Source organism: Brassica rapa, chromosome A09, assembly GCF_000309985.2.
Source record: "Brassica rapa cultivar Chiifu-401-42 chromosome A09, CAAS_Brap_v3.01, whole genome shotgun sequence".
In the NCBI taxonomy this organism is placed as follows: domain Eukaryota; kingdom Viridiplantae; phylum Streptophyta; class Magnoliopsida; order Brassicales; family Brassicaceae; genus Brassica; species Brassica rapa.
In genome coordinates, this window is record NC_024803.2 from 2,270,806 (window position 1) to 2,298,098 (window position 27,293).

The 27,293-nt window shown below is 30.7% G+C and overlaps 4 protein-coding genes across 5 annotated transcripts; 2 read left to right on the plus strand and 2 right to left on the minus strand.

Moving 5' to 3' along the window:
- The first annotated feature begins 1,351 nt into the window (after positions 1 to 1,351).
- Positions 1,352 to 6,728, plus strand: LOC103837038 (mini zinc finger protein 2). 2 transcript variants are annotated; one of them, XM_033279908.1, is made up of 2 exons: positions 1,352 to 1,465; positions 1,931 to 6,728. In XM_033279908.1, the coding sequence occupies exon 2, from the start codon at positions 1,997 to 1,999 to the stop codon at positions 2,291 to 2,293; it is 297 nt and encodes a 98-aa protein (XP_033135799.1). In that variant the 5' UTR covers positions 1,352 to 1,465; positions 1,931 to 1,996; the 3' UTR covers positions 2,294 to 6,728. The 2 variants fall into 2 exon arrangements, with proteins under 2 accessions (XP_033135799.1, XP_033135800.1); XM_033279909.1 differs by having other exon boundaries at positions 1,367 to 1,465; positions 1,968 to 6,728.
- Positions 6,729 to 9,934: 3,206 nt separating this feature from the next.
- Positions 9,935 to 11,548, minus strand: LOC103837039 (zinc-finger homeodomain protein 9-like). The gene has a single exon (XM_009113367.3). It carries the CDS (start codon positions 11,025 to 11,027, stop codon positions 10,098 to 10,100), a length of 930 nt encoding a protein of 309 aa, XP_009111615.1. The 5' UTR covers positions 11,028 to 11,548; the 3' UTR covers positions 9,935 to 10,097.
- Positions 11,549 to 14,951: 3,403 nt separating this feature from the next.
- On the plus strand, positions 14,952 to 20,854 carry LOC103837041 (probable calcium-binding protein CML45). The gene is given in 2 exon segments (XM_033280414.1): positions 14,952 to 20,224; positions 20,227 to 20,854. Coding segments are annotated over 2 exon segments (543 nt in total). The 5' UTR covers positions 14,952 to 20,148; the 3' UTR covers positions 20,694 to 20,854.
- LOC103837042 (transcription factor MYB117) lies at positions 20,691 to 23,755 on the minus strand. The gene is made up of 3 exons (XM_018654291.2): positions 21,958 to 23,755; positions 21,587 to 21,874; positions 20,691 to 21,407 (listed from the first exon to the last, which is right to left on the minus strand). The coding sequence occupies exons 1-3, from the start codon at positions 22,223 to 22,225 to the stop codon at positions 21,097 to 21,099; spliced, it is 867 nt and encodes a 288-aa protein (XP_018509807.1). The 5' UTR covers positions 22,226 to 23,755; the 3' UTR covers positions 20,691 to 21,096.
- Between the last annotated feature and the right edge of the window lie 3,538 nt (positions 23,756 to 27,293).

A 27,293-nucleotide genomic window follows, 5' to 3' on the forward strand; every position in this document is an offset into this window, starting at 1 on the left:
GAACCAAACGCTAGACACAATAATATATCTTATCTGGATTATTCGATTTCGCTCAAATTCAAACATTAATATATATGTGACAAATTATTGATCAAAAAAAAATATATATGTGACAAATTACTTCTAACTAAAAAAATAAATAAGAAATTATTGATTCTTAATTATTATCATATTTATGTTACTGTATTAAGTATTACTCTTTAGTTTCATTTTAGGTCATATGTTGAATTCCTAACAAATACGTCTATTAGAAATCGGGAACCACAAGCGCTTGGTTATGCGACTAGTTTTTTTCAATAACATCTCAAGAGTTACGTCGAATCCAAAGGTTTTGCATTTTTATATCTAATCTCGAATGGGGAAAATATCAAAAATCTCCTGCATGATTATCCGAGATTGATGGAACATATGAATAGGAACATTTGATGTCAACTGAAATACGAATGAATGTATGCACGTGTAATTGAAAATATCAAGACGTAATTGCAAGTAGCAAAAGATCGTGAAGGATTGCGTTGTCCTCATAATGTACAAAATAGGTTTGGTAGCCCAACTTATCAGTCCCACGTTTTTAGGTCGAAATGTATATACATTTATACACACACTTCTATTTTTGTTCATGCATTTTCATCACGCGATCTAAACATATTGATTGTTAGTTAGATTACATACAAATTTTGAATTTTTGATCTTAAGTCAACAAAGTGGGTCACAGTACCACGTATCCAATACAGACAGTTCTCATCTATGCATAGTATTATCTCGAAGTCGATACTAAGTAATATTCTTTACGACACGTATAAATGATTTTCGTAATCATACGTACGTGTTATTAGAACATAATGGATGAAGAAGAAGAAGAAAACATGGGGTTAAGGGGCCACCACAATACATATTAGGTCTTACAAATACAAGCTTAGCTGTTTTCTTCCTTTTAGAACCAATCACTTTGTTTGGTCCTAAAGAAAAGCTTTATCATCATTTTAGGGTTTTCTAGCAAAATTGAACAAAAGTTGCATCCACACACAAGTCGTAGTTCAGCACCCACTTTTATATATTATATTATTCGCTTGCTTATGGTTATGATTATTAATCAGTTAGTTAAAACCATAAAATGATTACTAAGCGCTATGCTGGTTGGAATATAAGAAGTGTTTTTTTTTCTTCTGAAAGTTGCATATAGCAATGTTCAAAAAAAAAAGTTGCATATAGCATCAGTTTTGGGAGAAATTCATCTAAAACGAGAATAATATCAATAAAGACGGGTGCCTAACTCACAAAGTGGTGGCTCACTGGCTCCATATCTCGTGGTTTATATTGCAAGTGAACGTTTTTATGCATCTCCTATCTTATTGACATTTTTGGTTCATACAACGAGAAATAAAAAAGGCTTATGACAAATAAGTCTCTTTTCTAAGCCTAGCGAAGTTTCAAATTCTATAACTTGCTCAATCTTTTCTAACTGGTGAGTATTCAAGAATTTTTTTTGACTTTGTTACAATATTACAAACACATGTGAATACATGGATAGTTGTGGACGCCAAAAGAAAATTAAATTACAAAATATATATATGCACATACATGTATGATGTACACATTTAAAAACAAATCTCTGGTAAATTAGCTAGGTAAGTTTTCATCTGTGATGATACATGATACATTCCTTGGAAATGTACATGTACACGTCTATAAATACATATACGTATTACTGACATACACATGCATATAGAATTATCTAAGTGGTTGTTTGTTGATTGCTATAAGGTATGCTATAAATATATCATCTAGGGTTAGGGTTAACAACTGAGGGCCTCTTGTAATTATCTCGAGCTTTTACTCTCTTTCCATCTCCCACCGTAGAAAATTAGAAATTTAAATTAACAAAAAACTTTATATAACTTTTTTTTCCTTTTTCTTCTCAAATATATAGCTCACACTAGCTAATACATTATCATATACAAGTTAAGATTTCACAAAAGAGCCAAGAAGAAGAACTATGAGGAAGCGTCAAGTGGTGTTGAGGAGAGCATCGCCTGAGGAGCCTTCTAGAAGCTCCTCGACGGCTTCCTCTCGGATGGTAAGAGGTGTGAGATACGGCGAGTGTCAGAAGAACCACGCCGCAGCAGTTGGAGGCTACGCCGTTGACGGCTGCCGGGAGTTCATGGCAAGCAACGGAGAGGAAGGTACGGTGTCAGCGCTAACTTGCGCCGCCTGTGGCTGCCACCGCAGTTTCCACCGGAGAGAAACCGAGGTTGTTTGCGACTGTGAGTCACCTCCCTCGACTGGGAATTAGACCAGCAAAACTAGAGCTGGCTAAAAAATTGTTCCTGTCTTTGTGTTATATATATATATATATATTTTTTTTTTTTGGAGCAAGTCTTTGTGTGTTATATATTCTCATAGGGTGAAACTGAAAATATTATAGCTTTCTTAATGTCAAGGATTTGTGTCTATTTAAGAATTTTCAAAGTACACTTATTATATATTGAAAGTGGTAAAAGATTTATTGTAATTGGATGCGTTCTGAGTTTGAGAATGTTTTGGAAAATTGGGTTTTAAATGAAATGTGAAGATTATTGTTTTTTCATGTTTTATAATGTTTGATCTTTTTCGGTATTGGTTCTCTCAATTAATTATTCGATATATTTTAATTTGATTCTTTGAGACCACTGCTTTAGTTTTTGTTTTCGCATGGGAATTGTGGAGTTAAGCTTGAAACTGTTGTTGTCTTATAGCACTATTACATACTTGCTGATTATGGCATGATAAGATCAACTTCCTTCACGAATATGCCTTGCATATATTCATGTTTATAATTCTAAAATAGTATTAATTTTATTATTCTAATCTTTTATTTTTGCTTTAGAAGTGAGATCTTTCAAATTTTTATATAACATGATTAGAACAGATAAAAAAAACTTTGAAATAAAAAGGGAGGAAGAGGCCCACAAATCTAATCCTTGTTGGTTGCTAACTTGCTATGATGAAAAAACAGTCTTTAATTGATTTATTAAAGAACCGTTAAGGCTAATTAATGATCATTCACAATAATGGCCTGTGAGTCTGTGACTTCTGAGGTCCTCTATAAAATCAGAAATAGGTGGGAATTAATCTAAGAATCTAACTGACTACTCCCAAATAAAGTACGTACATTAACAAAGCAATAAATATAATGAAGGAATGCCAAAAGAAGAAAAAAAAACGACATTGATATAACTGCTATAAATTAATTACAACATTCTGTATCACATTTAGTTTGTTAATTGAATTCAAAATTAACATAAACAACTGAGGAAGTTAGATATTTTCGTACGAAGAAAATTAGATATCTTTGGCTGGTTTATAGATTTGAAATGACATGTGAACTGTATCATCATGAACGTACATTGTTAGGTATATGAGTATGGAGAGAAACAATTCCAACTGCATATGTTTGTTAGCAACATTGTGCCGAACTTGGTCAGGCCAATGTCGATTTTAAAATCCCTAAATTTTCATATAAATATTAAATATATTGACATAGTAAAATGAGAAAATATATAATGTGTATATGTATATATATTCTATATTGAGAAACAAATATTTAACATTTTATTTTGTATCAATTTACAGCACATGTGATAGATAGCAAAATGAAAAAAGTTTTTTCAAGCGGGTTTAATTAGATCAGCACATATTCACATCATATTTCCAATTTCTTTATCATGAACCTAGCTAGTTATATTTCTAAGTTCTCAGACACTCATTCACTTGCGACTCATTAATCATAATACATAGTATCCCATCGTGAACACGTACCTTACATTCCAGTTCTGATATTCTCGATATATTACACTATTCGCAACTCCATTTTCATATCGATCTTTGGTTCAATCCTACTCATGCTGTTTATTAGATTTTAAAAGAGAGAACTTTTGCGATTCGATTAACCCCGAGGATTACGAGCTAGCTACTATGGATTGTATTTGTACATATATCGACCTAAACTAGACCAATTATCTTCTATCGATCTTCAAAAACTTAGCAACTGATTAGGTCAAATTTAACATTTTACCCCAAAAAAAATTGATTAGGTCAAATCGTATCTTATATATTGGTTCTTCAAAAAAACGATCCAGATTAGGTGAACATAGAGATCACTGAACAATTAATCCTAGTGAACCAAACAAATATTAGAGACTATTTTGGTTTATGCTGGTTTTACTATTTGTGGAAACCAAAGAAGCGATTGGGTTCACTAACTGATCAACGGAAGTAACCGGAGAGCGGCTAAGGGCGTTGATTATACGGCATGAACCACCATTGACTGACGAATAGAAAAAAAAATCAAAATACTTGAAATTTTGAAAATTTAGCAACCCTTTGTGACAACCCATCCTCTCACTAGGAACTTAGGTTCACAGCGCTGCAGCGCACCGACCCCAACCTCTCCATTATGAGTCCTTTCTGACTCCATAATTAGGTTGTTGGTGAGACTCGAACCCAGATCCTCACCCTTTAACAACACTCCTCCAGGATGAGTTGTCACCAATTGACATGCAGATCAATTGGTGACAACTCATCCTGAAGGAGTGTTGTTAAAGGGCGAGGACCTGGGTTCAAGTCTCACCAACAACCTAATTATGGAGTCAGAAAGGACTCATAATGGAGGGGTTGGGATCGGTGCGCTGCAGCGCTGTGAACCTAGGTTCCTAGTGAGAGGATGGGTTGTCACACCCTTCTCCGTCTAGATTTAGACCTTAAATTACTCCGTTATTAGTTCTGAAATGAAAAATCATTCACAAATAGTCTAATACTCCCTCTGTTTTTAATTATAAGTAGTTTTACTTAAAAGCATAAATATTTAGAAAGTTGTTATCTAAAAAAATATATCATTTAATCAATTAATTTAACCAATTATAAAAAGCTTAACATTATTTTATTGGTCATACAATATCCAATAAATGAAAAAGTGCATTGAAATATGTAAACTACTTATATTGTGAAACAAACTTTTTTTGCTAAAACTACCTACATTTAAAAACAGAGGGAGTAACAGAATTGTTGCGGATGGTTTTCCGCTACCATCAGTGTATTAAAGTTTTAGTTGAACAAAATTGATTTTGTATGTTAAATGAGTGAGTCGGTTTAATGTTTAACCTAGAAGCCCAAAATTGTGAATAAGCCCATTCATATCTGTTATTTTTCCTTCACAAGACACCATATAAATCAGACGAAACAGATATTTCCAAAAACAAAAGAAAAAAAGGAAAGGAAAACAGCGTAAAAGGAAATTACAAAACCCGCAATCACCGTCATCAAAAGGCGTCAAGAAGCAGTACTGTATTTTTTTTATTTATAAACAGTAAAAAACAGTACTATCTTGTGGATTATGGTAAAATCCCAAAGTCTCAAAATCTCTTTAAACTCTTGTTTTGATTGAAATAAGCTGTAATTTTATATTTTTTGATCTAGAATTAACGCTGAAACCTTTTTTATTGTAGCTGTTTGATTATTTTCTGTAGAATATTGGATATAGGTTTAAAGAGATTTAATTATTTATTTCTATTTTTTGAAACAATATATAAGTGTTCAAAATATTTTGTTTTCTAAAAGTTTTTTCTAAAACATAATTAAAAAAATTAGTTGTAAAATTTTTCTAGAACATCTTTAAAATACTCGCCAATCATCACCAATCGTCACCGAAGTCTCTTAGACTATTGTTCCAGTAATCGTCTTAGATCATTATTAGTGGTCAGATATCCTCTTACCATATATAATATTAATAGTTTTGTATTTGATTAATTGTTTAAATTTATTGAAAAAGAAGGTTCGTGCAATTATATTATGACATGTGTGTTTGGACTTCTCAAACATTTTTGAATATCTTAAATGAGATATTCATTTGGCGTAAAAATATATATTCATTTTAAATTTTTGTTTCCTCTTTTTTTTTCTGTATTTTTAACATATTTTATCATCTAAAACCTCTTTAAAAATCTTTGTTGAAAATTTGCTTAATTCAAAATTTATTTGATTTATTAGATTTTAAAAATAAATATTAGTTAATTATTGCTTTATTATGTATAAGAATGATTTATTTTATGTATTATTACCGAGGAAAAATGTAAGATATGACAATCCATAAATATTTGTTTTTAATTTATATATTTGTTAAATAAAAAAAATTGAGTGGTGAAAGTTTGTTTCCAATGAGTTCAAAACAAAACTAAGTTTTCATGTTTAAGAACCTCATTGCTAGTGTGCTATCTTATATAGAGTCTTAGGAAAGGTTTATGAATATTAAACAATTTTTATAGTCATTATAATCGGATTTTTTGTCATCAAAACTATAAACTCAATTAACCAAACTGGAGAACTACAATCGCTTTCTATGACAAGCATAAATAAATAAAACCCGATCTTTTTATAGATGCTGAAAAGTGAAAAAGAACACAATTCACAGCTGGTTATGGAATCTTCAGCATCTATAAAAATATAAACATAAAATTATTAAATGGGTGTTTTAGCCACTGCGATCGTTTTCATAGGTGTTCTAGTATTGCATTCTCCTATTTATTCTCCCGGTCATTTCTTATTTTTTATTTTATTCTCCAAGAAAAAAGACTACGAATATTAATTTTTTACTTAACAGAAAACGTGTTTAATTATCACATGGTGGATTAAAAGGTTTAGTTTCTTAAAAAGAAACTCATCTTGAGAAGACAACACTAAGCTGGTACTTTTGGTGAAAAAAAAAGCTTGTACAAGTGGTTTGAGCACATAAACTCATATTATTTTGTATAAATACGTCTCCCTATAATTAGTTTTCAACCAGGGGATGTTATCTAGATTATGTTCATAAGTCTTTTAATTGTAACACATGTCCATAGATTCCTTTGTTTTTTTTTTTCATATAACAATCAGCTTATATAAAACACACAGGAGTGGGAAAAAGATACACACAATTTGGTCCTTGATTCCCCAAATCTCAGATTTCTCCGAATAAGTATATTACTAGTTCATGCTATCCCACTTCATTCTTTTTTTCGCCATATAAAATTTAAAACTTATGTTTGCAAGAGTTACTATTTACCAACATGTGGTCAACATGTGAAGACAAGAATCATTTAATTGTTCTTTGTAACATTATTATTGTAAAATTCTATGAGTGGTGCTAAAAAGTCCATAGAGGCATATGTATTTGTCGATTTACCACATAAAACTGATAAAACATCGTTACACACCTATGACCAAATACATTGTAAACTTAGATAAAGCGGAAAATGTAGAGAATAAACTAATGTTGAATGTACGTCTTAAATCTTACAGGATGAGATTTTCTAAAACTCAAAGATAGAGAACCGTTGAACGCAAATCGCGTTTCGTCAATAGTTTGTGATTGCAAAAAGTATAAATAATAGAGAATTGTTGCACAGCAAAATCACTTCATTTTGGACCTTCATAATCTTCTTTTTTTTTTGTATAACTGCTTGGACCTTCCCAATCAAAGTCTATTATATCCCATTGGGAAATTAGGTCGACCTATATTATTATATATATCCAGATAGCGAACTTTTCCAAATATATACAATTAAATGTACGATTTTGTTAGCATTAGTTACGTCAGGAACATTTCAAATTAGTAAGTGGTACACTGTGCACATGGTATATGGCAGTTAGGGCCAAAACCTCAGCATGTGTTAAAAAGTTTGTCCCCACCATGAAAAAGATATCTGTGACTTCACAAAATGCGTAAAATTAAGTAATTTATTTTATTTATTATATCAACAAACCCCGTGTAGAGAGATAAAGCAATTTTCTAATCTAATTGCATATTTATGCTTGTTTTGTTTGGTAAACCGACATTTGCTAATTAAATTGTCTTAGGCCATCGCATAATCACTGCTGCATCTATTCTTTTCTCTAATGGAAAGTTATTTAAATTATTTGTAAAGTTAATGATTAGTTCTGCCCCTTAAACCCTACCTTTTTTTGAACGACCCCCTTATAAAACCTACCTACTAGCACTTCAATAACATTAGTTAGTTCCCAAATTATAAAATTACTAGGATAAGACATGTGTCTTGCACAAGGTAAATTTATATAAAAATTATTTAAAAAATATCGTATGAAAAAAAATTTATATTATTGAACGAATTAATATATTTGGCTCTTAAAAAAATTTTAAAACTTTTTTTGTTAAATACATAATTTGTTTACTAATGAACTGATCCCATTTTTAAAAATATTTTATGTCAAAAACTTATTTATCGCATAAAACCTTAACGTTTAGACCAAAGAATCTCATGCCTACTATTTGGTTACAATGAAACCATGTCAGCTAGGTTTTATATCATGATTTAGTAATTTAAAAGTTAATTATGGTTATGAGAAGTTTACGTTCACGTGTCAATATTCTCCTTTTTGTGTCATTTTGGTTATTGCTCGAAATAAATATTGATTTTTGAGTTTATTCTAATTTCTTTCTTTTATGTTGGCCTGAGATTTAGAAAATATTTAAGATTTAAAATTATTAAAGAGATACATACTTAGGTTAAGATCTGCGACTTGTGCAGAATAAATATTTATTTTATATTTTTCTGCATATTATGAAATAATAAAATAATAATTATATATTAAATAACTAAGAAATCAATTACTATTATGTCATAAATTGGCTTGCACATATAAATCAAATGACCACTCTTTTTTATTCGTATTCATTTTAGAATAAATAAATAAATCAAAACAATCAATCATATCTATCGTATATGATATATAATTAAATTTAAACAATATGAAGTATATATATATTAACATAAACACCTATTAAAATAAAATTATTTATTTAAATGATTTTATTATCATCGTATCTTATTATAGAAAAAAAATTAAACGTTGATCACAAAAGTTTATGTGAGACTTTTAACAATTTTAGTAATTTATACTCGTTTTGAAAAATTCAAAATAAAAATCAAAAATTTTAATATATGATTAATGTAATTGTGTAATTTATTTTAATAGTAAAGAATTAAACAAAAATGATAGAAAACATACAAATTATTAGCAAATTCTTCATTATTTAAAATCATTAATTACTATATATATCATAATCACATTAGGTAATTCCGTAGGTTTTATTTGAAGAAATAATATATAATAAATAGTCACCTTGCTTTAGTTAATATCATATGATATCATGTAGTTGGTATTAAATATTTCTAGTGAGATATAAAAATTGAATTAGACCAACATATTTTTTAATTTTAATGTGAGGTGACATGTATGACTAATTAACTATCTAATTGATTGATAGATAAACAATAAATCTTTTTTAATTATTACAAAATTGATGTTACATCTTTTCAAATGTTTCTTAATTAATATATAGGAGATGCTTGTTTTTTTGTACTTGAAGAAATAAGAAATCTTGAGAATAATTAATATATACCAAAACAGGTACCTACTGGGAATGTAAAGGATGAAAGGAAAAATGGATTAATGAGGAAATTAATCTAGATTATCCAATGAATCTTGGGTTCCAATAAACAAAACACGACTAATCATTGGATATTAATAGTATAACATAATAATTAATATTTAATAGATTTTTTAAAAGAAACTGTCTCTTTTCTCGAAGAATAAAGAGAGATTTACGAAAAGGACACCTAGATCTTAGTTCGATCGCATATTAAATTAAGAGTAATCGACAAAAGTACTTTCAAGATAAGAAGCCAAACAATTTATTAAATAAAACAATTAAATTGCACTAATTTATTATTTTCTGAGAAACTTGCACTTTCTTTATCTGATCAAGCACTAATTTAGGGTTCATGTGATTTACCAAAAATCGACTTATAGTTGAGTTACTAATTCGGGTGATTAGTTGAGATAAACATTCCTCTTGTGGAAATATTTTCTGAGCTACTCATCGTGTTATATTATTAACTCATTGAGACAACTTCGTGGTAATGAGGATCAAATTAAAATCGGAAAACAAAATAATGAGTAGCAAGAACAAAAGCAAAAAGAGCTAAACGATATTAATTAATATAATAAACGTATTAAGATGATAATAGCAGTGCTTACTCTCTATGATCTAAGCTAAACAAAGCTTAAGCTTCATTATTGCTCTTTCCCGAAGAAGAAGACGAGCCATTAGCGTTTACGCCTTCAGCTCCATCGCCGTGTAGGTTGTGCTCTAAACCGTTTCCACCGTGAACGCCATCATCTTCGGCGTTGTTAACTGCGACGCCGTTGTCAACGCAATGTACGGTGGTTCCGCCAGCGACTGGCTGGTCGCGGCGGTTGTTGAAGGTGTTTTTGTTATTGTGCATCCACACCTTGAGTACGCCTTTATCGACTCCAACCTCCCGGCAGAAGTCGCGCACGTCGTCCTCGTCGCGCTTCTGAAACTTCCACCCGATACGGTCGGCGAACTCGTGCATTTTCTCTTTCTGAGCTTGGCTGAACTTCGTCCTGAAACGCTTCCGAGAGCCTGGGGTAAGGTGGTGAGTGGAGAGGTTGTTGGCGGCGAAGTTGAGATCTGAGAACGGTAAGCTGTTTCCGCCGGGTTTATTGGTGCCGGAGAGAGCGAGGAGCATGTAAGAGGAGGAGATAGGAGGTGGAGAAGAGGAAGTAGGGCTGCGAGGGAGATGAGGACCTGGTGGAGGCGGGTGGTGACGGTGGTGAGGCTGGTACTCGAGTGTGGAAGATGGAGGAAGAGACGGTGGAGGCACGGCTGAGGTGAGAGAGGAATCTTCAGGGTCACGGCGGTGGAAGTTACGGTGGCAACCGCAGGCGGCGCATTTGAGGGAAGTTGGATCGGAAGGCGTGGAAGAAGGAGACGGCATGAACTCCCCGCAACCGTCGAGTGCGTGACCGCCAATCGCTGCCGCGTGGTTCTTGAGGCATTCTTTGTAGGTGACGGCGATTGGGTGGTGGTGGCGTTTGGTAATTCCGTTGCTGAAGGAGATTGGTTTGGCTGGTTGGATACGGGTTGGAGTTTCGGGTTCGGGTTCAGGAGATTTAAGAGTCATATCCATTGCTCAAAACTCAAAAGCATCTATGGCTTTTTAATATTTTCAAGATAATCTTGTTAGAAAAGGGTTTAGGTTATGCTCAAAGAAACTCTAGATAAAGAGAGCTAATCAGCTTCTGGAGATCATTTAATATGTTTAAAATAAAACTTTTGGAGGATGGGGAAGATGTCTTATAAGATATCTGTGAATCTGGCGATGAATGCTTGCTAAGACAGAATAAAATAATTAATAGGAGAAATGAAAACTAATAAATAATTAAATAGGAATAATAGTAGTACATATATTTAAAAATAATTTTTCAAAAGAGAGGGTTTCAGGATTGATGATTTAACTATGGTTAATGGCAAACTGGGACCCATAGCAGGGGTGGGAATTTATAGAGTAGTAAATGTCTTCAACCTAAACTGTTGTAAACTTTCTCATGTATTTTGACACTTCTTGTTTTGACTTTTTAAAACAATTTTATCAATTATTCCCTCTTCTATTTCAAATAATTAATTCCTAAGATATTTAGACACATATTAAAAAGAGCGATTTGCATACTAAATACTATAAGATGAAGAAATTAGCGCATATGGAAAAACCGATGGCCCAAACGTGAAGCCCACCTCTAACTGTTACGAAAATACATTGATGCCCCTATACCTTCTCTTTCTTCTACGTAAGATGATCAAATATTTGGAAGAGAGAGAAACAATTATTAATGCTCTTTCTCCATTCTTTCACCTTTTTCTTATCTGTTTTATTTCTCCAATTCGCTTTCTTATCTGAGTTTTCTTTGATTCTTCTATTCCCCCTTCTATATTTAATGTACACAAAACACATAATCTCATCTTCAATAATATTCTAGTGTCTTCTCTATTATTTTATTGTCGTTCGATAACAGATTTCTTGTTTTGTAATTCGTTTGTGTTACTGCTTTGTTCTATAAGTGGAAAATTATTCATATAGCAGTGTGTAGGAGATTTGGTCCAGACAAAAATGTTCAGGAGATTTTATTCAGACATCAGTGTTCTTAAGATTTTGTTGTGACCACATCTCCACCGCATCAGAGCATTGTCGTGTCCGCGTCTTCTCTTCTCGTTGTTTGATTATGGTGAGGCTTACACCGAGATAATTAAATCGAGTAGAACGGTCTTCAGTAAGCGATGAATTGTACATCTTGAGCTGGATCGAGTATTGCAGTTCGAACATGATGAACTGAGCATTTGGGTCTTCTCAGTTCGATCGATGCAAGCTCAAAGCAACTGAGGATCCGATTTTTTTTTTTTTTTTGCAAAACTGGTCCCCCTAATATTAGCATTGTTATATTCTAACTTATCCAGATACTTTACATTTTAGCTTGTATTTAATTTATATTTACCGGCTATTTTGATCAGTAGATAGTTGTTACTTTGTATCAACACGGATAAACAAAAAATTAACTCTCTAATAAATCACAAAATATATGTTTAGATTTACATGTTCGGCTAAACATAAAATTAACTCATTAACAAATTACAATACAAATGATTAAAATGGTTGTTTAGCCGGTTAAGATTTTACTGGACTTTTATTTGTTATAGTTAGCCGTAGGGGTGGGCGTTCGGGTACCCGTTCGGGTTCGGGTCGGGTATTTCGGATTTTCGGGTATTTCGGTATAGAGGTGTAGAACCCGTTCGGGTATTTCTGTACTTCGGGTCGGGTTCGAGTATTTTAAGTTCGGTTTCGTTTTTTTCGGATCGGGTTCGGATATTTAGATTTTGAAGAAAAAAAAATGAAAATTTTCATTTCTCAAATTTCTTGTACTTAAATATATATTTTTTCATTTAACTATTTTTTATTTTAATAGATTGCATGGTTAATAGATTTGGACATAACATTTTCAAACTAAAAAGACATTAATTTGGTTATTGTTTTTAAATTTTGGATGTAATTTTTTGTTAATTGCTGAAATAAATAGTTTGACATGCATTTTAAGCTAATAGCAAATCATCTTCTACGTAATTGTATGTGTATCATATGAATTTAAAGTATGTGTAGTATCAATATAAATATTTTATATAAAATGAAAGATGTAAATTATAAATATAAGGTTAATTATCATATGTTCGGTTATTTTCGGATATCCATTCGGGTTCGGATATTACCCGTTCGGGTTCGGATATCCAATCTCTCCTAATTCAATATCCGTTCGGATATTTTGCTACTTCGGTTCGGATTTCAGTTTGGGTTTTTCGGATCGGGTTCTGGTGCCACTTCGGATTTCGGGTAAAATGTCCACCCCTAGTTAGCCGGTAATATACACCAGTTATCTCGACATTTTTATAGTTAGTCGGTTATATATACTAATTAATAATTTAATGGAATAAGCGGTTAAGATTTTACTTGATTTTTTTAATTACATTTAGCCGGTAATATGACCTATTATCCCAGTATTGTAACTTGAATTGAAACAATGAAAAAACAACTAAGACTGTAAGGACCATTCAGGAGATTTTTAAAGGGTTTGGAATGTAGAATCTGAAAGTCTGGGACCGATTCGTGAAGCTATTTGTACACTTGAATATATTGGGACCAACTAGAAAATATCCGAAGGTTGGAGGACTTGTGTTGCAAAACATAAGAAATCACCATTATTGACATTCCCGGTTAATATATTACAAGTTCGGATAAAAAACAGAAAAAAACATTACCATTCATACATAGCCGGTCATTCAAAATGTTATCCTTCCCGATCTAGACAATAAGTGTATTTCTCAAGATTCCATACAGTAATGACACTGAAGGTCTGGTTTCTAAAGAGCTACTAACAGATTGAATCTCTGCATCTTGGAACATGTGCTTCCTAATGTAAACCACGTCTCTTCAACCAATCAACACTGAAGTTACAATACGAGTGACGTAGTTTTAGATAAACCTCCAAGATGAAGCATGAAAGCAAGCTTAACAAATTGCAATGGAAACTCTATCATGTTTATCACCAAGCCACACCTTCTTCTTGAGAATCTCACAAAGAGTAACAAGCGCTCTCTTAGCTTTCGTTTCATCTTCTTGCTACAAACAAACACAAACAAACCAAGCTAAGTATCATGAACAAGACGGATGTGACCCCAGAATGAGCGTGGTTGGGGTTTTGAGGGACAGACCTTGCCCTTTCCACGGTCAGTGCTTTCAGGTCCTGAGGAATAATAGACGTAACATGGACCTACAAGTATGGACATATTTTATCTTGTTAGCCGGATATCTAATAAAATTCATGTTTTATATGTGTGTTAGCTGGATAATCTAGAAAATTTCATGTTTTCTGTGTGTGTTAGCCGTATAATCTAGAAAAGTCCATGTTTTCTGAGTTTGTTAACCGGTTAATAGAAACATCAAATGATCAGTTATTACTAAAAATAGATATATCAATTGAATACTTACATTTTCAGCCGTGTCCAGCGTCCTTGCATGTGCTGGTTTAATACCATTGCCTCGTATTTCTTGTTTACTTTAAGCTGTCTCGACATCATGAAACGTCCAAGACGACCGAAATATGGAGACTGGTCTGCCAACTCTATGAATTTTCCAAAAGACGACGCCTTTAGGACTTCGAGTTCGTCTTCCTCGAGTGTCTCTAATATATGCTTTATGCATCCAGGCTTGTGGTAGGTGGTAGAAAGTGACTCTCAGACCATCGGGTTCATCTCCAATGGCAAAGAACCGAGATGGAAAAAGGTGTCTGCCATTTGATCTCCCGTGGGGAACATGAAATCTGCACGGGATCGAAATATTTAACAGATCTACCAAATTGCATATGATGAAAATGAAAGAGTTTAGATATCTTAAAAAGATATACGAAGAGTTTTACTCGAAGAAACTTCAGAGGAAAACAATTAGATGTGTAGAATAATGGACTTACCGTCAAAGGATGTGATAAATAATTGCGACTCAGAATTAGGTTTGCGGTGATTGGAGATTGGTATTAGAAACCTCTGAAAATAATTTTCGACGGAGATGACGAAGAACTCCCAAAAAAATGAGCGGTGAAAGATACTAGGAGAGAGATGAGTGTTGTATCGATTTTGGTGACGCATGAGAAAGAGAATATAGGTGGTTTCGAAATTGAATAGGCTGTAGGTAGCGTTACACGAACCTAGGGGCAGAATAGTCATAAAATCAAGCGCGTGTTGATGAAAAAAGCACTTTTCCATATCTGCAAATTAAGCGGTTATGCTTGTATATGCAGTGCAATTTCTCTATTAAAAAATTACTAATTTTTACTTAACCTATTTTATTTGCTTAAAAACAACAATAACTATAGCTAATCAACTAATAAAAATCATACTGCAGAATATAAATGGCTTTAAACATCAAACTACATTTATTTCTTACATTAAAAATTCGAAAACATTATTTAAAATAAAACAAAAACAAATTCTGAAAATACTATTTAAAGTGGAAAAGGAAGAACGACAAAAAAAAGTGGAAAAGGAGGAAATATTAGATTAAACCAGAATTTCACCATAAAGGAACCAATAAAATAGTTGCCAAATAATTCACTTTTATAGTTTTATACGTTTATACAATTGAAATTTACCATTGCGCCACATTCCAATTGTGTTTCTATCTATGGACCATTATTAATTTTTTTTCTTTTCAAAAAGGCTTTGGTTGTTAACCCATTTTCGAATATCAAATTCGTCTATACTCGGATTTGGCCTACGGAATAAGTGATTAACATAGCTGATTAGGGCATTTATTGTTAAAACACGCATCACATTTACAGCGACACATATTCACGTCTTATTACAGGTAATTGACACCGGTTCGGGTCATGACGCGGCTACTCTTCGAAACCGAAACTTGATTTCCACTTGGTTTATTGTTATTTGACTAATTAATATCGTGCAAGAGACCAGCCATATTTACACTTAACTCCTGAAACCGTGTTGCTAGGCTTTAACTTTCTGTGCGCTTCAATGTCACTAATCCACCAGACACGACCAAAGTTTTTTTCTTCTTTGGCGTGATATGTGCGTGATTTGTATGACAATAAAATATGGTTTTCCTTCTTTTTTCAAAAAATACTTTTTAATAAACTACGTAATCATAGTTCAACACGCAAATAGTCAAGACTGACACGTACTTGAAAACTCCACACACGTCAATCCATGGCATCAACGTAACAATAAGTGGTGGTCTTAGTCAAAACCCCCGAAATCTTCTAATTATCAAACATTTTAGAAGATAGTATAAAGTTAAAAATAATATTTTTTCAATAATCTTTTGAAGAAAACCAACAAAATATATTATCTTTCTTTTTGGGAAAATATAAATCAAACCTGGCTAATACGTAATCAATTAATGCTATTACAGCTCACAAGTTGACCAACTTATGTATTTTAATTATCAGAAAATGTTTAGTTTAAATTTAAATGTTGGATAGAAGATGATAAAGACGGAACATAGAAACGAGTATCCTCTTTGAACAAAAAAAAAGAAAAGAAACGAGTATCCTCTTTTATTTTCTTGGGCAAAGAATCATGAATTGCATGGTAGTTCTTTTTTTTTCTTTGCTTAACCATGTGGTCATAAAAAAGCAAGAACTTACAAATCAATGGAATCTATAATATTATTTATTAAAACTAATGATTCATCAATATAAAATTGTGGAGAACATAAAAAATCAGTAAAAAAAAACTTCTTAAACAATAATACAGATACCATAATTTAGAAATGTTTCAAAAAAACCATAGCTACACATAATTCTCATCAAATAAGAATAAATCGAGCTTAGATAATTCACATAAAACAAAAACACTGAGTCATATTTTAGTATTTTCCGTTATATATGTATAAATTTATATAATCATTATTGGAATTATATATCTATATAAGAACTTTAAAATATCATCTCATTCTAATTTATTAATTTTTATACAGATCAATTCGAAACTTCTAAATTTAATATTTTAACATGTTATAATTAATCAAGTAAGTATTAATTTTTAAAAAGTTTAACTATAAATAGTTTCTAAGTTTTGGTTAGATATGACTACGAAATAGTGAACTGATGCCTTTATTTAATCAAGGACGATTAGACCTTTAGTCAGCAATGTTTTTTCTATGTTTTGAATTAGTATCACTGATCTGAACTATGACATCCATATTCAAGCACTGAAATTTTTTCACCACATTCCAGACAAAATGTTGAGAGCTGGAAAGATGGCGACAGCTCCAGTTACATTTTTTCTTAATTTTCTATCGTTAACTTTAAAAACGATTCTTTGTTCGTAGTGTTAAGATTCATTTATAATATCTATGTTTTGACATGGTTAACCAAACAATTTATTTGATTATTCAGGTTGGAATGAGAGGGGCCATGGGGAAGGTAAATGATGAAAAAAGATATGAGAGTAGTACAAATTTTTATGGGGATCTTGTGGCACCTTTTAAAGAACAAATATCAATGACTCTATCACCCAATAGTTGGACTACAAAATCTTTTGTGGGTCAAATAATTCATCACTAATCATATGAATTGGAGGCATAACTTTAAATATTGTTCTTTTGTTGATAGATATTTTCGCGAATGCACAGTAAATATAGAGGGTAAAAATATGATTTCTGCAAATTTTAACTAAATACAATACTTATGCATAAGAAAAACTCCCCCAATCCTCAGTCTTTTTCTTTGAAAATGGCTCTACTGTAAATCTCTTGTCACATCACACAGAATTTCAGGATATAAAAAACTCATCAAGCATCAATCATACTGTTTAAAACGTGTTCATTCGTTGGAATGAGCTTTATCTGGAAATATAACATGGCTTTTCAAACCGGTAAAGAAAAAGAAGCGGAATAATGTAAGAGCCAGTATTCTTGTGTCATGAGCATATATAAGTAGGAGTGATTAACAGATTTATGTTCAAATTGGACATATGGTAAAATTAAGAGGGTTGGACCAGACTCTTACATATATATATGCCCACGATGGAATGACGCTCCGTCTCATAACGTCTGTTGTCTTAATTTTACCATACATCCAATTTGAACATAAAATTGTTAATGAATGTTGTAGGAGTCTGCGGTAATGGATCAAGCTCCTACTTATATATGCTCATGATAGAATGACGTTCCGTCTCATAACGTCTTAATTTTACCATATATCCAATTTGAACATAAAATTGTTAACGAATGTTGTAGAAGTCTGCCGTAACTTGATGAATATTGTTGGAGTCTACCGTACATGAAGACATTATGAGACGGAGCGTCAGAGCCACTCATCTTCACTTCCTACGAGTTATATAATTTCTTTTGTAACAAATACTTAAAAAACATGCAGTGAGACATTATTAATATCTTTCAGTAAAAATTACGTAATAGAAACTGTAAAAGTACGTAGTATATTCGCCGTTAAAATTATTGGCTGGTAACTATTTTGATATTTAAATTGCAGTATTTTTTAAAAAAATATGCATATCAATCATAATAAAATTTAATATAAATTAATTAAGTTAAAATAACATATCAAAATTAAAATAAATTAATTTAAATTTAAATTTAAATTAAATAATATGATTATGTATATAGTCTAAAAAAGATACCTATATATTTACATACAACTTTATGTATGTAAAATTTTAGCTACCAAATAGAATTAGCATTAAAATAATTGGAATAATATTTTAAAATAATTCAAATAGGAAACGTTTTGACTAACTACTAAACAGCTATATTTTTTTTGAAAATGTTTCATTAACTAAGAAACCTAAACGTATGACATGGATACATTAAAAGTTAAAATTGTTAAAAAGAAAAAGGTAACCGTAGGATAACTAGTGGAACACCAAAAAAATTATTTACTCAATTTCTAATACATGAAAAAATTGTTTGATGTTGGGTTAACAATTGAGTTATCAATTTTACTAAAGAAATAACTCAAGAATAACACATTATATATGTAATGATCAAGTACTACAAAAAAATTATGAAAAAACTATCAAACCAACCTACTGCTAAACATGGTATAACAACGTATGTCTTTTGTTTTTTGATCAAACAATGTATGTCACACTACATATATGTAGCAGTTTTTTTTTTTTTGTAACTGTATGTAACAGTTTTCTTGTTGTTTGATCGGAAAACGGTGATAAAAGAGATGTGGGTTTAACAAAGACGTTTTATTATGGTCGGAAGAAACGTTCAGTCGGTTACAAGAGAAGTAGAGAGAATGCGACAGAGAAGAGGCCGGTAACTCGACGAGCTACCGGAAAAGTACAAATAACGGCAAGATGAAGTAAAGGTGAAAACCCTAATCTAGCCGCCAAGTGTTAGTCAGATGATTTCGGATCCTTTTCTCATTCTTCTTCCTTCTCCTTATATAGTCCTCTGATGTGTCGTTCTTGACCTAGCTTATGTCGTCTTCGTGGGCTTTCCTTATTTGGCCGAAAGGCCCATATTCATCCGAGCGGTCGCCGAGCTGGATGCCTCTTAGTCGACGACGGTCGACTCAAGGTACTCTAGAGGCGAGCCGAGAGACTGACCTTTTAAGCCGACTATCCGAGCCATCGCTTTCTTTGGTCCGGGCCAGGCCTTCTATTCCTTGGGCCTTGTGGGATGGTTAGATCCATTCCCTACACTTGTCATGCGATAATTCGGAACCTCATATTACACAGGTCAGGAAACTACTGATGAAAATGTTGATGCATTTCTCAAGTTGTATAATTGTATTATCTATTGAATTCTCTACAAATAGTGTGAATCACTTCGAGATACACTGACGTGTGGAAACTGAAGGGAGACCTTGACCATGAATTAGGTTAGTAGTTGTATATTTCCTTTTTCTTTAGTAACAAAACGAAGAAAAATTTAACTGTTTTATAATAAAAAGTCTAGCCGACCAGACTTTCCTTCAAAAAAGACCAAAAACTCTTAACAATTTCAACAATGTTATAATAGTTGGAAAGAAACATCCTATTTTCCTTTTTTATATCTTTTCAAACACGGTCTTTGTTTTTGTATCTACCTGCACTACCACCTTCCTCTCTTTTGCCTTTTTAGAAAACACTATAATCTCTATATATATATTTCCTCTATGCAGACAAATTCTATATCTTCAACATCTCCTCTAACACGTTTAGTTCATTGATACACATTCATGGAGAAGAGTTTCATGTCTGAGTGCAAACAATCTTCTTCTATCACTTTCTTTACTCTGTTCAACTTGTTCCTCGTCGGTTCTGCAGATGGCTTTCTTCTCCTCGCATCTTTTTATCCACATTCTTTCCTCTTCTTCAACACCACCAACGTGTTGAAGAGAGTTTGATCAAACACATAGAAGAACGAGAAGAAGATGAACTCTGTAAAGAAGACGCAGAGATTGTTATGAGAAGCTTAGGGCTTTCACCCGACTCAGAAAGCGATGGGCTTCAAGAACGGTACAGTTCCAAGGAAATTTCGAGTTTGTTCGAAGAGAAAGAGGCGAGCTTAGAGGAGGTGAAGCAAGCTTTTGATGTGTTCGATGAGAACAGAGATGGCTTTATCGACACTACAGAGTTGCAGAGAGTTTTGACAACACTAGGGTTCAAAGAAGGATCATGTGTAGAGAATTGCATGGTTATGATCAGATCACTAGATGGAAACAAAGACGGAATAATCGATTTCAATGAATTTCTGAAGTTCATGGAGAATAGCTTCTGCTGAATCATATGATATTATATTTTTCTTTAACCATATCAATTCTTTTGTACTTCAAAGCACACTCTTAGCTTATTGATCCTTATCCTTTTGGGATGAGATTGTGTATGTTAAAACACTTAGACATGATTCTTGATATTAATCAGACTTTCATGATATTTTGAAAACTTTTGAGTAATTGTACAACAATGATATTAATCAGGTTTTCAATATTTTGTCAAGAAATTTAATAAATAGCACATGGAGAAATAGAAAAGAAGACACTTGATGATTTCTTAGCTTGTCATGTTAATAGCTTACATAAAGACATGGAATCTGAAGTTGATAAAAAAAAAAAAGACATGGAATCTGATAACAATGATAGGAGTAACCAAGTTCTTGATTAGCTCCCACTCTTTTTTTGTTTCCTTTAGATGTTGAGGCTTTGGTGGCCCACCCCAAGAAAATCTATAAATGCTGGAGGTTTGGTGGCCACCATTGTATATTCTGCTGATGATGATGGCAGTGATAATGACGACAATGATGATGATGGTTCTTGGATGGAGACATGCAGTGTCAGTGCCAAGGAATCTGCAGAGAAGGTTGAGTAGTGGCCATGCATTGGCATGCGTGGAGAACGATACTCTTCTTGGAGATACTGAGCTTTCATGTTAGTTGTTCCCTCTTTTAGCATTTTCCAGCTGTTCTTTTCCATATTCATCTCGTCATCATCTACAGAACATGAAAAACACAAAGAAGCATGAAGCTTAAAAACTCATCAGCACCAAGTGAATCTCCCTACAACTTGCAATCTAGTCAGCTTTTTCCTCTGTGATATATTAACTATAGTGAAGAAATTTTGAGCTCAATTAGTATGTTCCCATAAGCTCGTTACTAGATAAGATTAAGAAGACACAAACCAGGAGAGATATTGAAGCTTGTGTGATCTGCATTAGGTTTATGAGCAGACCCATTGAATCTCCTGGTGTAAGAACTTGATTGCTGCCTCAACTTTCTTGCCATGAGGACATGCCAATGATTCTTTAAGGCATTGTCTGTTCTTCCATTGAAAATCTTAGCAATCATAGCCCATTTGTTACCAAATGCTCCGTGAGCTGCAAGTAGCCTCTCTTCTTCCTCAACACTGAAAGCTCTCTTGTTGATCCTTGGGTCTAACTGGTTAAACCACCTCAGTCTGCAACTCTTGCCTTCAACAACCCAAAGAAGCAAGAAAAAAAACATTTTAAATTCACTTCTTGATAAAAATAGCAGAGGAAAGATTGGTTTTTACCTGTTCGTCCTTGCATCTTCTCTGCAATGTGGTTCCAGTTTTGAGGACCGTGAACAGAAACAAGTTCCGTGAGCTGAGAATCCTCAGAAACTCTCCAATGTCCTCTACTACAAACCCTAGAACCTCTCTGCTTCTTCTTTGATTCATCACTCACCTTCACCATCATTGTTTTATTAGAGAACTCCACTACATTGTTTTCTCCATCCCCATTAAATGCTCTACTGCAAGGGAGATCAAAAGGGTATGCTTGGAAAAATGAGATATCCATCTAACTCTTCTTCTCTTGGTCTCTCTCCTAGAACAATGTCTAATATACAACACAGAGACATATACATATAGGCATGTGATGTTTGTGATTCGGTGATGGTTGTGTTATCGTATGTAATCTTTTTGATTGCCAAAAATGGAAACCTGAGGAAAGAGAAGAACCCCACGCATACATCTTTCATGGTTGCTCTGTTAAGAACAGTTTCAGTTCTCTGACATTATGTTTAAAAAAAAACTCGTTGGAATATTTGTCACCTTATATTCTTCTCCCCACGCTTTACCATTTTCTAAAATATACCATTTCCTTGTATAGGTATAAATGTATATATGTGTATACGACCAAAAATATTCAGAACCATTTTTAGATACAATTTAAATATAACATGTGTATGTGTGTAGGTAATAATGCATACTAAGGTGACCAATATTCAAACTCGTAAAGCACTAATATTATGCGCTAAAATTCATATAAAAGATTAAAGTTATCAAGATATTTAGTTCTGTTTTAGACGCCTAAATACATAGGATCAGCCTAACAGAACCTGCGAGATCTAGTATATAAGGACAATACTAAATGGAACACATGTTGACCTATTTTATGTAGAGTCGATCCCGAAATTTTCGTCATAGTACTACTAAGAATGGCTAAAATTTTCAAGGACATCTTACAACGTTTTAAAGCTATAATAGTTCCAACTAGTGACATCTTTTAACAGGCTTATGGTGGATTAAAAGTAATATAGGCCAATCATTAGGCATTAGTTGTCGATTTATATATAGATTTAAAACTTAAGTTCTGTTATTAAAGTTTTAGAGACTTTAAAAGTAATGTACAATAATTCTCAATAAAAATAAAAACTTTCCTTAAATAGAATTTTGAGAATTTTATCTAAAATATACAACCTATTGATTAAAAAATCTTAAAAAAATACTCATCTATCAACAAAAATTCTTGTTATCCTAATATCTAAATCACAACCCCAAATCTACAATATTTCTATAAAAAATGAAAACTTTCATAAAATAGAATTTTTGAGAATTATATTTTAAAATTACAACTATTGATCAAAAAATCTAAAAGAATACACATCTATCAACAAAAATTCTTGTTATCAAAATTTCTAAATCAGAACCCCAAAACTACAATAGTTCTCAATAAAAATAAAAATTTTCCTTAAATAAAATTTTAGACAATTTATCTAAAATATACAACGTATTGATAAAAAAATCTTAAAGAATACACATCTATCAACAAAAACTCTTGTTATCCTAATTTCTAAATCAGAACATCAAAACTACAATAGTTCTCAATAAAAATAAAAACTTTCCATAAATAGAATTTTTGAGAATTTTATCTAAAATAAAAAACCTATTGATAAAAAAATCTTAAAAAATACTCATCTATCAACAAAAATTCTTGTAATCCTAATTTATAAATCACAACCCCTAATCTAAAATATTTCTATAAAAAATGAAAACTTTCCTAAAATATAATTTTTGAGAATTATTTTTTAAAAATACAACTATTGATCAAAAAATCTAAAAGAATATTCATCTATAAACAAAAAATTCTTGTTGTTCTAATTTCTAATTATAAACCCAAATCCACACTATTATTCACAAAAATGAAAACTTTCCAAAAATAGAATTTTTGAGAATTTTATCTAAAGTATACAACCTATTGATCAAAACTTTTAAAAGAATACACATCTATCAACAAAATTTTTTGTTATCCTAATTTCTAAATCAGAACCTCAAAACTACCATAGTTCTCAACAAAAATAAAAATTTTCCTTAAATAGAATTTTTGAGAATTTTATCTAAAATATAAAACCTATTGATAAAAAAATCTTAAAAAATACTCATCTATCAACAAAAATTCTTGTTATCCTAATTTCTAAATCAGAACCCCAAAAACTACAATAGTTCTCAATAAAAATAAAAACTTTCCTTAAATAGAATTTTTGAGAATTTTATCTAAAATATACAACCTATTGATAAAAAAATCTTAAAGAATACACATCTATCAACAAAAATTCTTGTTATCTTAATTTCTAAATCAGAACCTCAAAACTACAATAGTTCTCAATAAAAATAAAAACTTTCCTTAAATAGAAATTTTGAGAATTTTATCTAAAATATACAGCCTATTGATAAAAAAAATCTTAAAAAATATTCATCAATCAACAAAAATTATTGTTATCCTAATTTTACATCACAACCCCAAATCTACAAAATTTCTATAAAAACTAAAACTTTCCTAAAATAGAATTTTTGAGAATTACTTTTAAAAAATATAACTATTGATAAAAAAAATCTAAAAGAATACTCATCAATAAACAAAAAAATTCTTGTTATCCTAATTTCTAAACCAAAATCCCAAATCCACACTATTATTCAAAAAAATGAAAACTTTCCAAAATAGAATTTTTGAGAATTTTATCTAAACTATACAACCTATTGATCAAAACTTTTAAAAGAATACACATCAACCTATTGATCAAAACTGAAGTTATGTTATTAAAGTTTTAGAGACTTTAAAAGTAATGTACAATAGTTCTCAATAAAAATAAAAACTTTCCTTAAATAGAACTTTTGAGAATTTTATCTAAAATATAAAACATATTGATAAAAAAATCTTAAAAAATGCTCATCTATCAACAAAAATTCTTGTTATCCTAATATCTAAATCACAACCCCAAATCTACAATATTTCTATAAAAATGAAAACTATCCTAAAATAGAATTTTTGAGAATTATTTTTTAAAATTACAACTATTGAACAAAAAATCTGAAATAATACACATCTATCAACAAAAACTCTTGTTATCAAAATTTCTAAATCAGAACCCCAAAACTACAACAATTCTCAATAAAAATAAAAACTTTCCTTAAATAGAATTTTAGACAATTTATCTAAAATATACAACATATTGATAAAAAAATCTTAAAGAATACACATCTATCAACAAAAATTCTTGTTATCCTAATTTCTAAATCAGAACCTCAAAAATACAATAGTTCTCAATAAAAATAAAAACTTTCCTTAAATAGAATTTTTGAGAATTTTATCTAAAATAAAAAACCTATCGATAAAAAAATCTTAAAAAATACTCATCTATCAACAAAAATTCTTGTAACCCTAATTTATAAATCACAACCCCTAATCTAAAATATTTCTATAAAAAATGAAAACTTTCCTAAAATATCATTTTTGAGAATTATTTTTTAAAAATACAACTATTGATAAAAAAATCTAAAAGAATATTCATCTATAAACAAAAAATTCTTGTTGTTCTAATTTCTAATTATAAACCCAAATCCACAATATTATTCACAAAAATGAAAACTTTCCATAAATAGAATTTTTGAGAATTTTATCTAAAGTATACAACCTATTGATCAAAACTTTTAAAAGAATATACATCTATCAACAAAATTTTTTGTTATCCTAATTTCTAAATTAGAACCTCAAAACTACCATAGTTCTCAACAAAAATAAAAATTTTCCTTAAATAGAATTTTTGAGAATTTTATCTAAAATATATAACCTATTGATAAAAAATCTTAAAAAATACTCATCTATCAACAAAAATTCTTGTTATCCTAATTTCTAAATTAGAACCCCAAAAACTACAACAGTTCTCAATAAAAATAAAAACTTTCCTTAAATAGAATTTTTGAGAATTTTATCTAAAATATACAACCTATTGATAAAAAAATCTTAAAGAATACACATCTATCAACAAAAATTCTTATTATCTTAATTTCTAAATCAGAACCTCAAAACTACAATAGTTCTCAATAAAAATAAAAACTTTCCTTAAATAGAAATTTTGAGAATTTTATCTAAAATATACAGCCTATTGATAAAAAATAATCTTAAAAAATATTCATCAATCAACAAAAATTACTGTTATCCTAATTTTACACCACAACCCCAAATCTAAAAAATTTCTATAAAAACTAAAACTTTCCTAAAATAGAATTTTGAGAATTACTTTAAAAAAATATAACTATTGATAAAAAAAATCTAAAAGAATACTCATCAATAAACAAAAAATTCTTGTTATCCTAATTTCTACACCAAAATCCTAAATCCACACTATTATTCAAAAAAATGAAAACTTTCCAAAATAGAATTTTTGAGAATTTTATCTAAACTATACAACCTATTGATCAAAACTTTTAAAAGAATACACATCAACCTATTGATCAAAACTGAAGTTCTGTTATTAAAGTTTTAGAGACTTTAAAAGTAATGTACAAAAGTTCTCAATAAAAATAAAAACTTTCCTTAAATAGAATTTTTGAGAATTTTATCTAAAATATACAACATATTGATAAAAAAAATCTTAAAAAATACTCATCTATCAACAAAAATTCTTGTTATCCTAATATCTAAATCACAACCCCAAATCTACAATATTTCTATAAAAATGAAAACTATCCTAAAATAGAATTTTTGAGAATTATTTTTTAAAATTACAACTATTGAACAAAAAATCTGAAATAATACACATCTATCAACAAAAATTCTTGTTATCAAAATTTCTAAATCAGAACCCCAAAACTACAACAATTCTCAATAAAAATAAAAACTTTCCTTAAATAGAATTTTAGAAATTAAGATAACAAGAATATTTTAAGGTAGATGAGTATTCTTTCAGAATTTTTCATTTGTATATAGTATTTATAAATAATTTTCTTAAAAACTGCTATTTTTGGAAAGTTTTCAATTTTTTGAGAAATATTGTAGATTTGGGTTTGTGATTTAGAAATTAGGATAACAAGAATATTTGTGGATAGATGAGTATTCTTTCAGAATTTTTCATCTATATATAGTATTTTTAAATAATTTTCTTAAAGACTGCTATTTTTGGAAAGTTTTCAATTTTTTTAGAAATACTGTAGATTTGGGTTTGTGATTTAGAAATTAGGATAACAAGAATATTTTAGGATAGATGAGTATTGTTTCAGAATTTTTCATCTGTATATAGTATTTATAAATAATTTTCTTAAAAACTGCTATTTTTGGAAAGTTTACAATTTTTTGAGAAATACTGTAG

Bases quoted from the DNA above. Each gene is read 5' to 3' on its own strand.
- LOC103837038 (XM_033279908.1), top strand. From the start codon at position 1,997: ATGAGGAAGCGTCAAGTGGTGTTGAGGAGAGCATCGCCTGAGGAGCCT.
- LOC103837042 (XM_018654291.2), bottom strand. From the start codon at position 22,225: ATGGATATCTCATTTTTCCAAGCATACCCTTTTGATCTCCCTTGCAGT. The intron at 21,875-21,957 runs GTAAAAACCAAT...GGGTTGTTGAAG, and splicing joins GAAGATGCAAGGACGAACAG to GCAAGAGTTGCAGACTGAGG. The intron at 21,408-21,586 runs GTTTGTGTCTTC...TGTGTTTTTCAT, and splicing joins AAGCTTCAATATCTCTCCTG to GTTCTGTAGATGATGACGAG.
- LOC103837039 (XM_009113367.3), bottom strand. From the start codon at position 11,027: ATGGATATGACTCTTAAATCTCCTGAACCCGAACCCGAAACTCCAACC.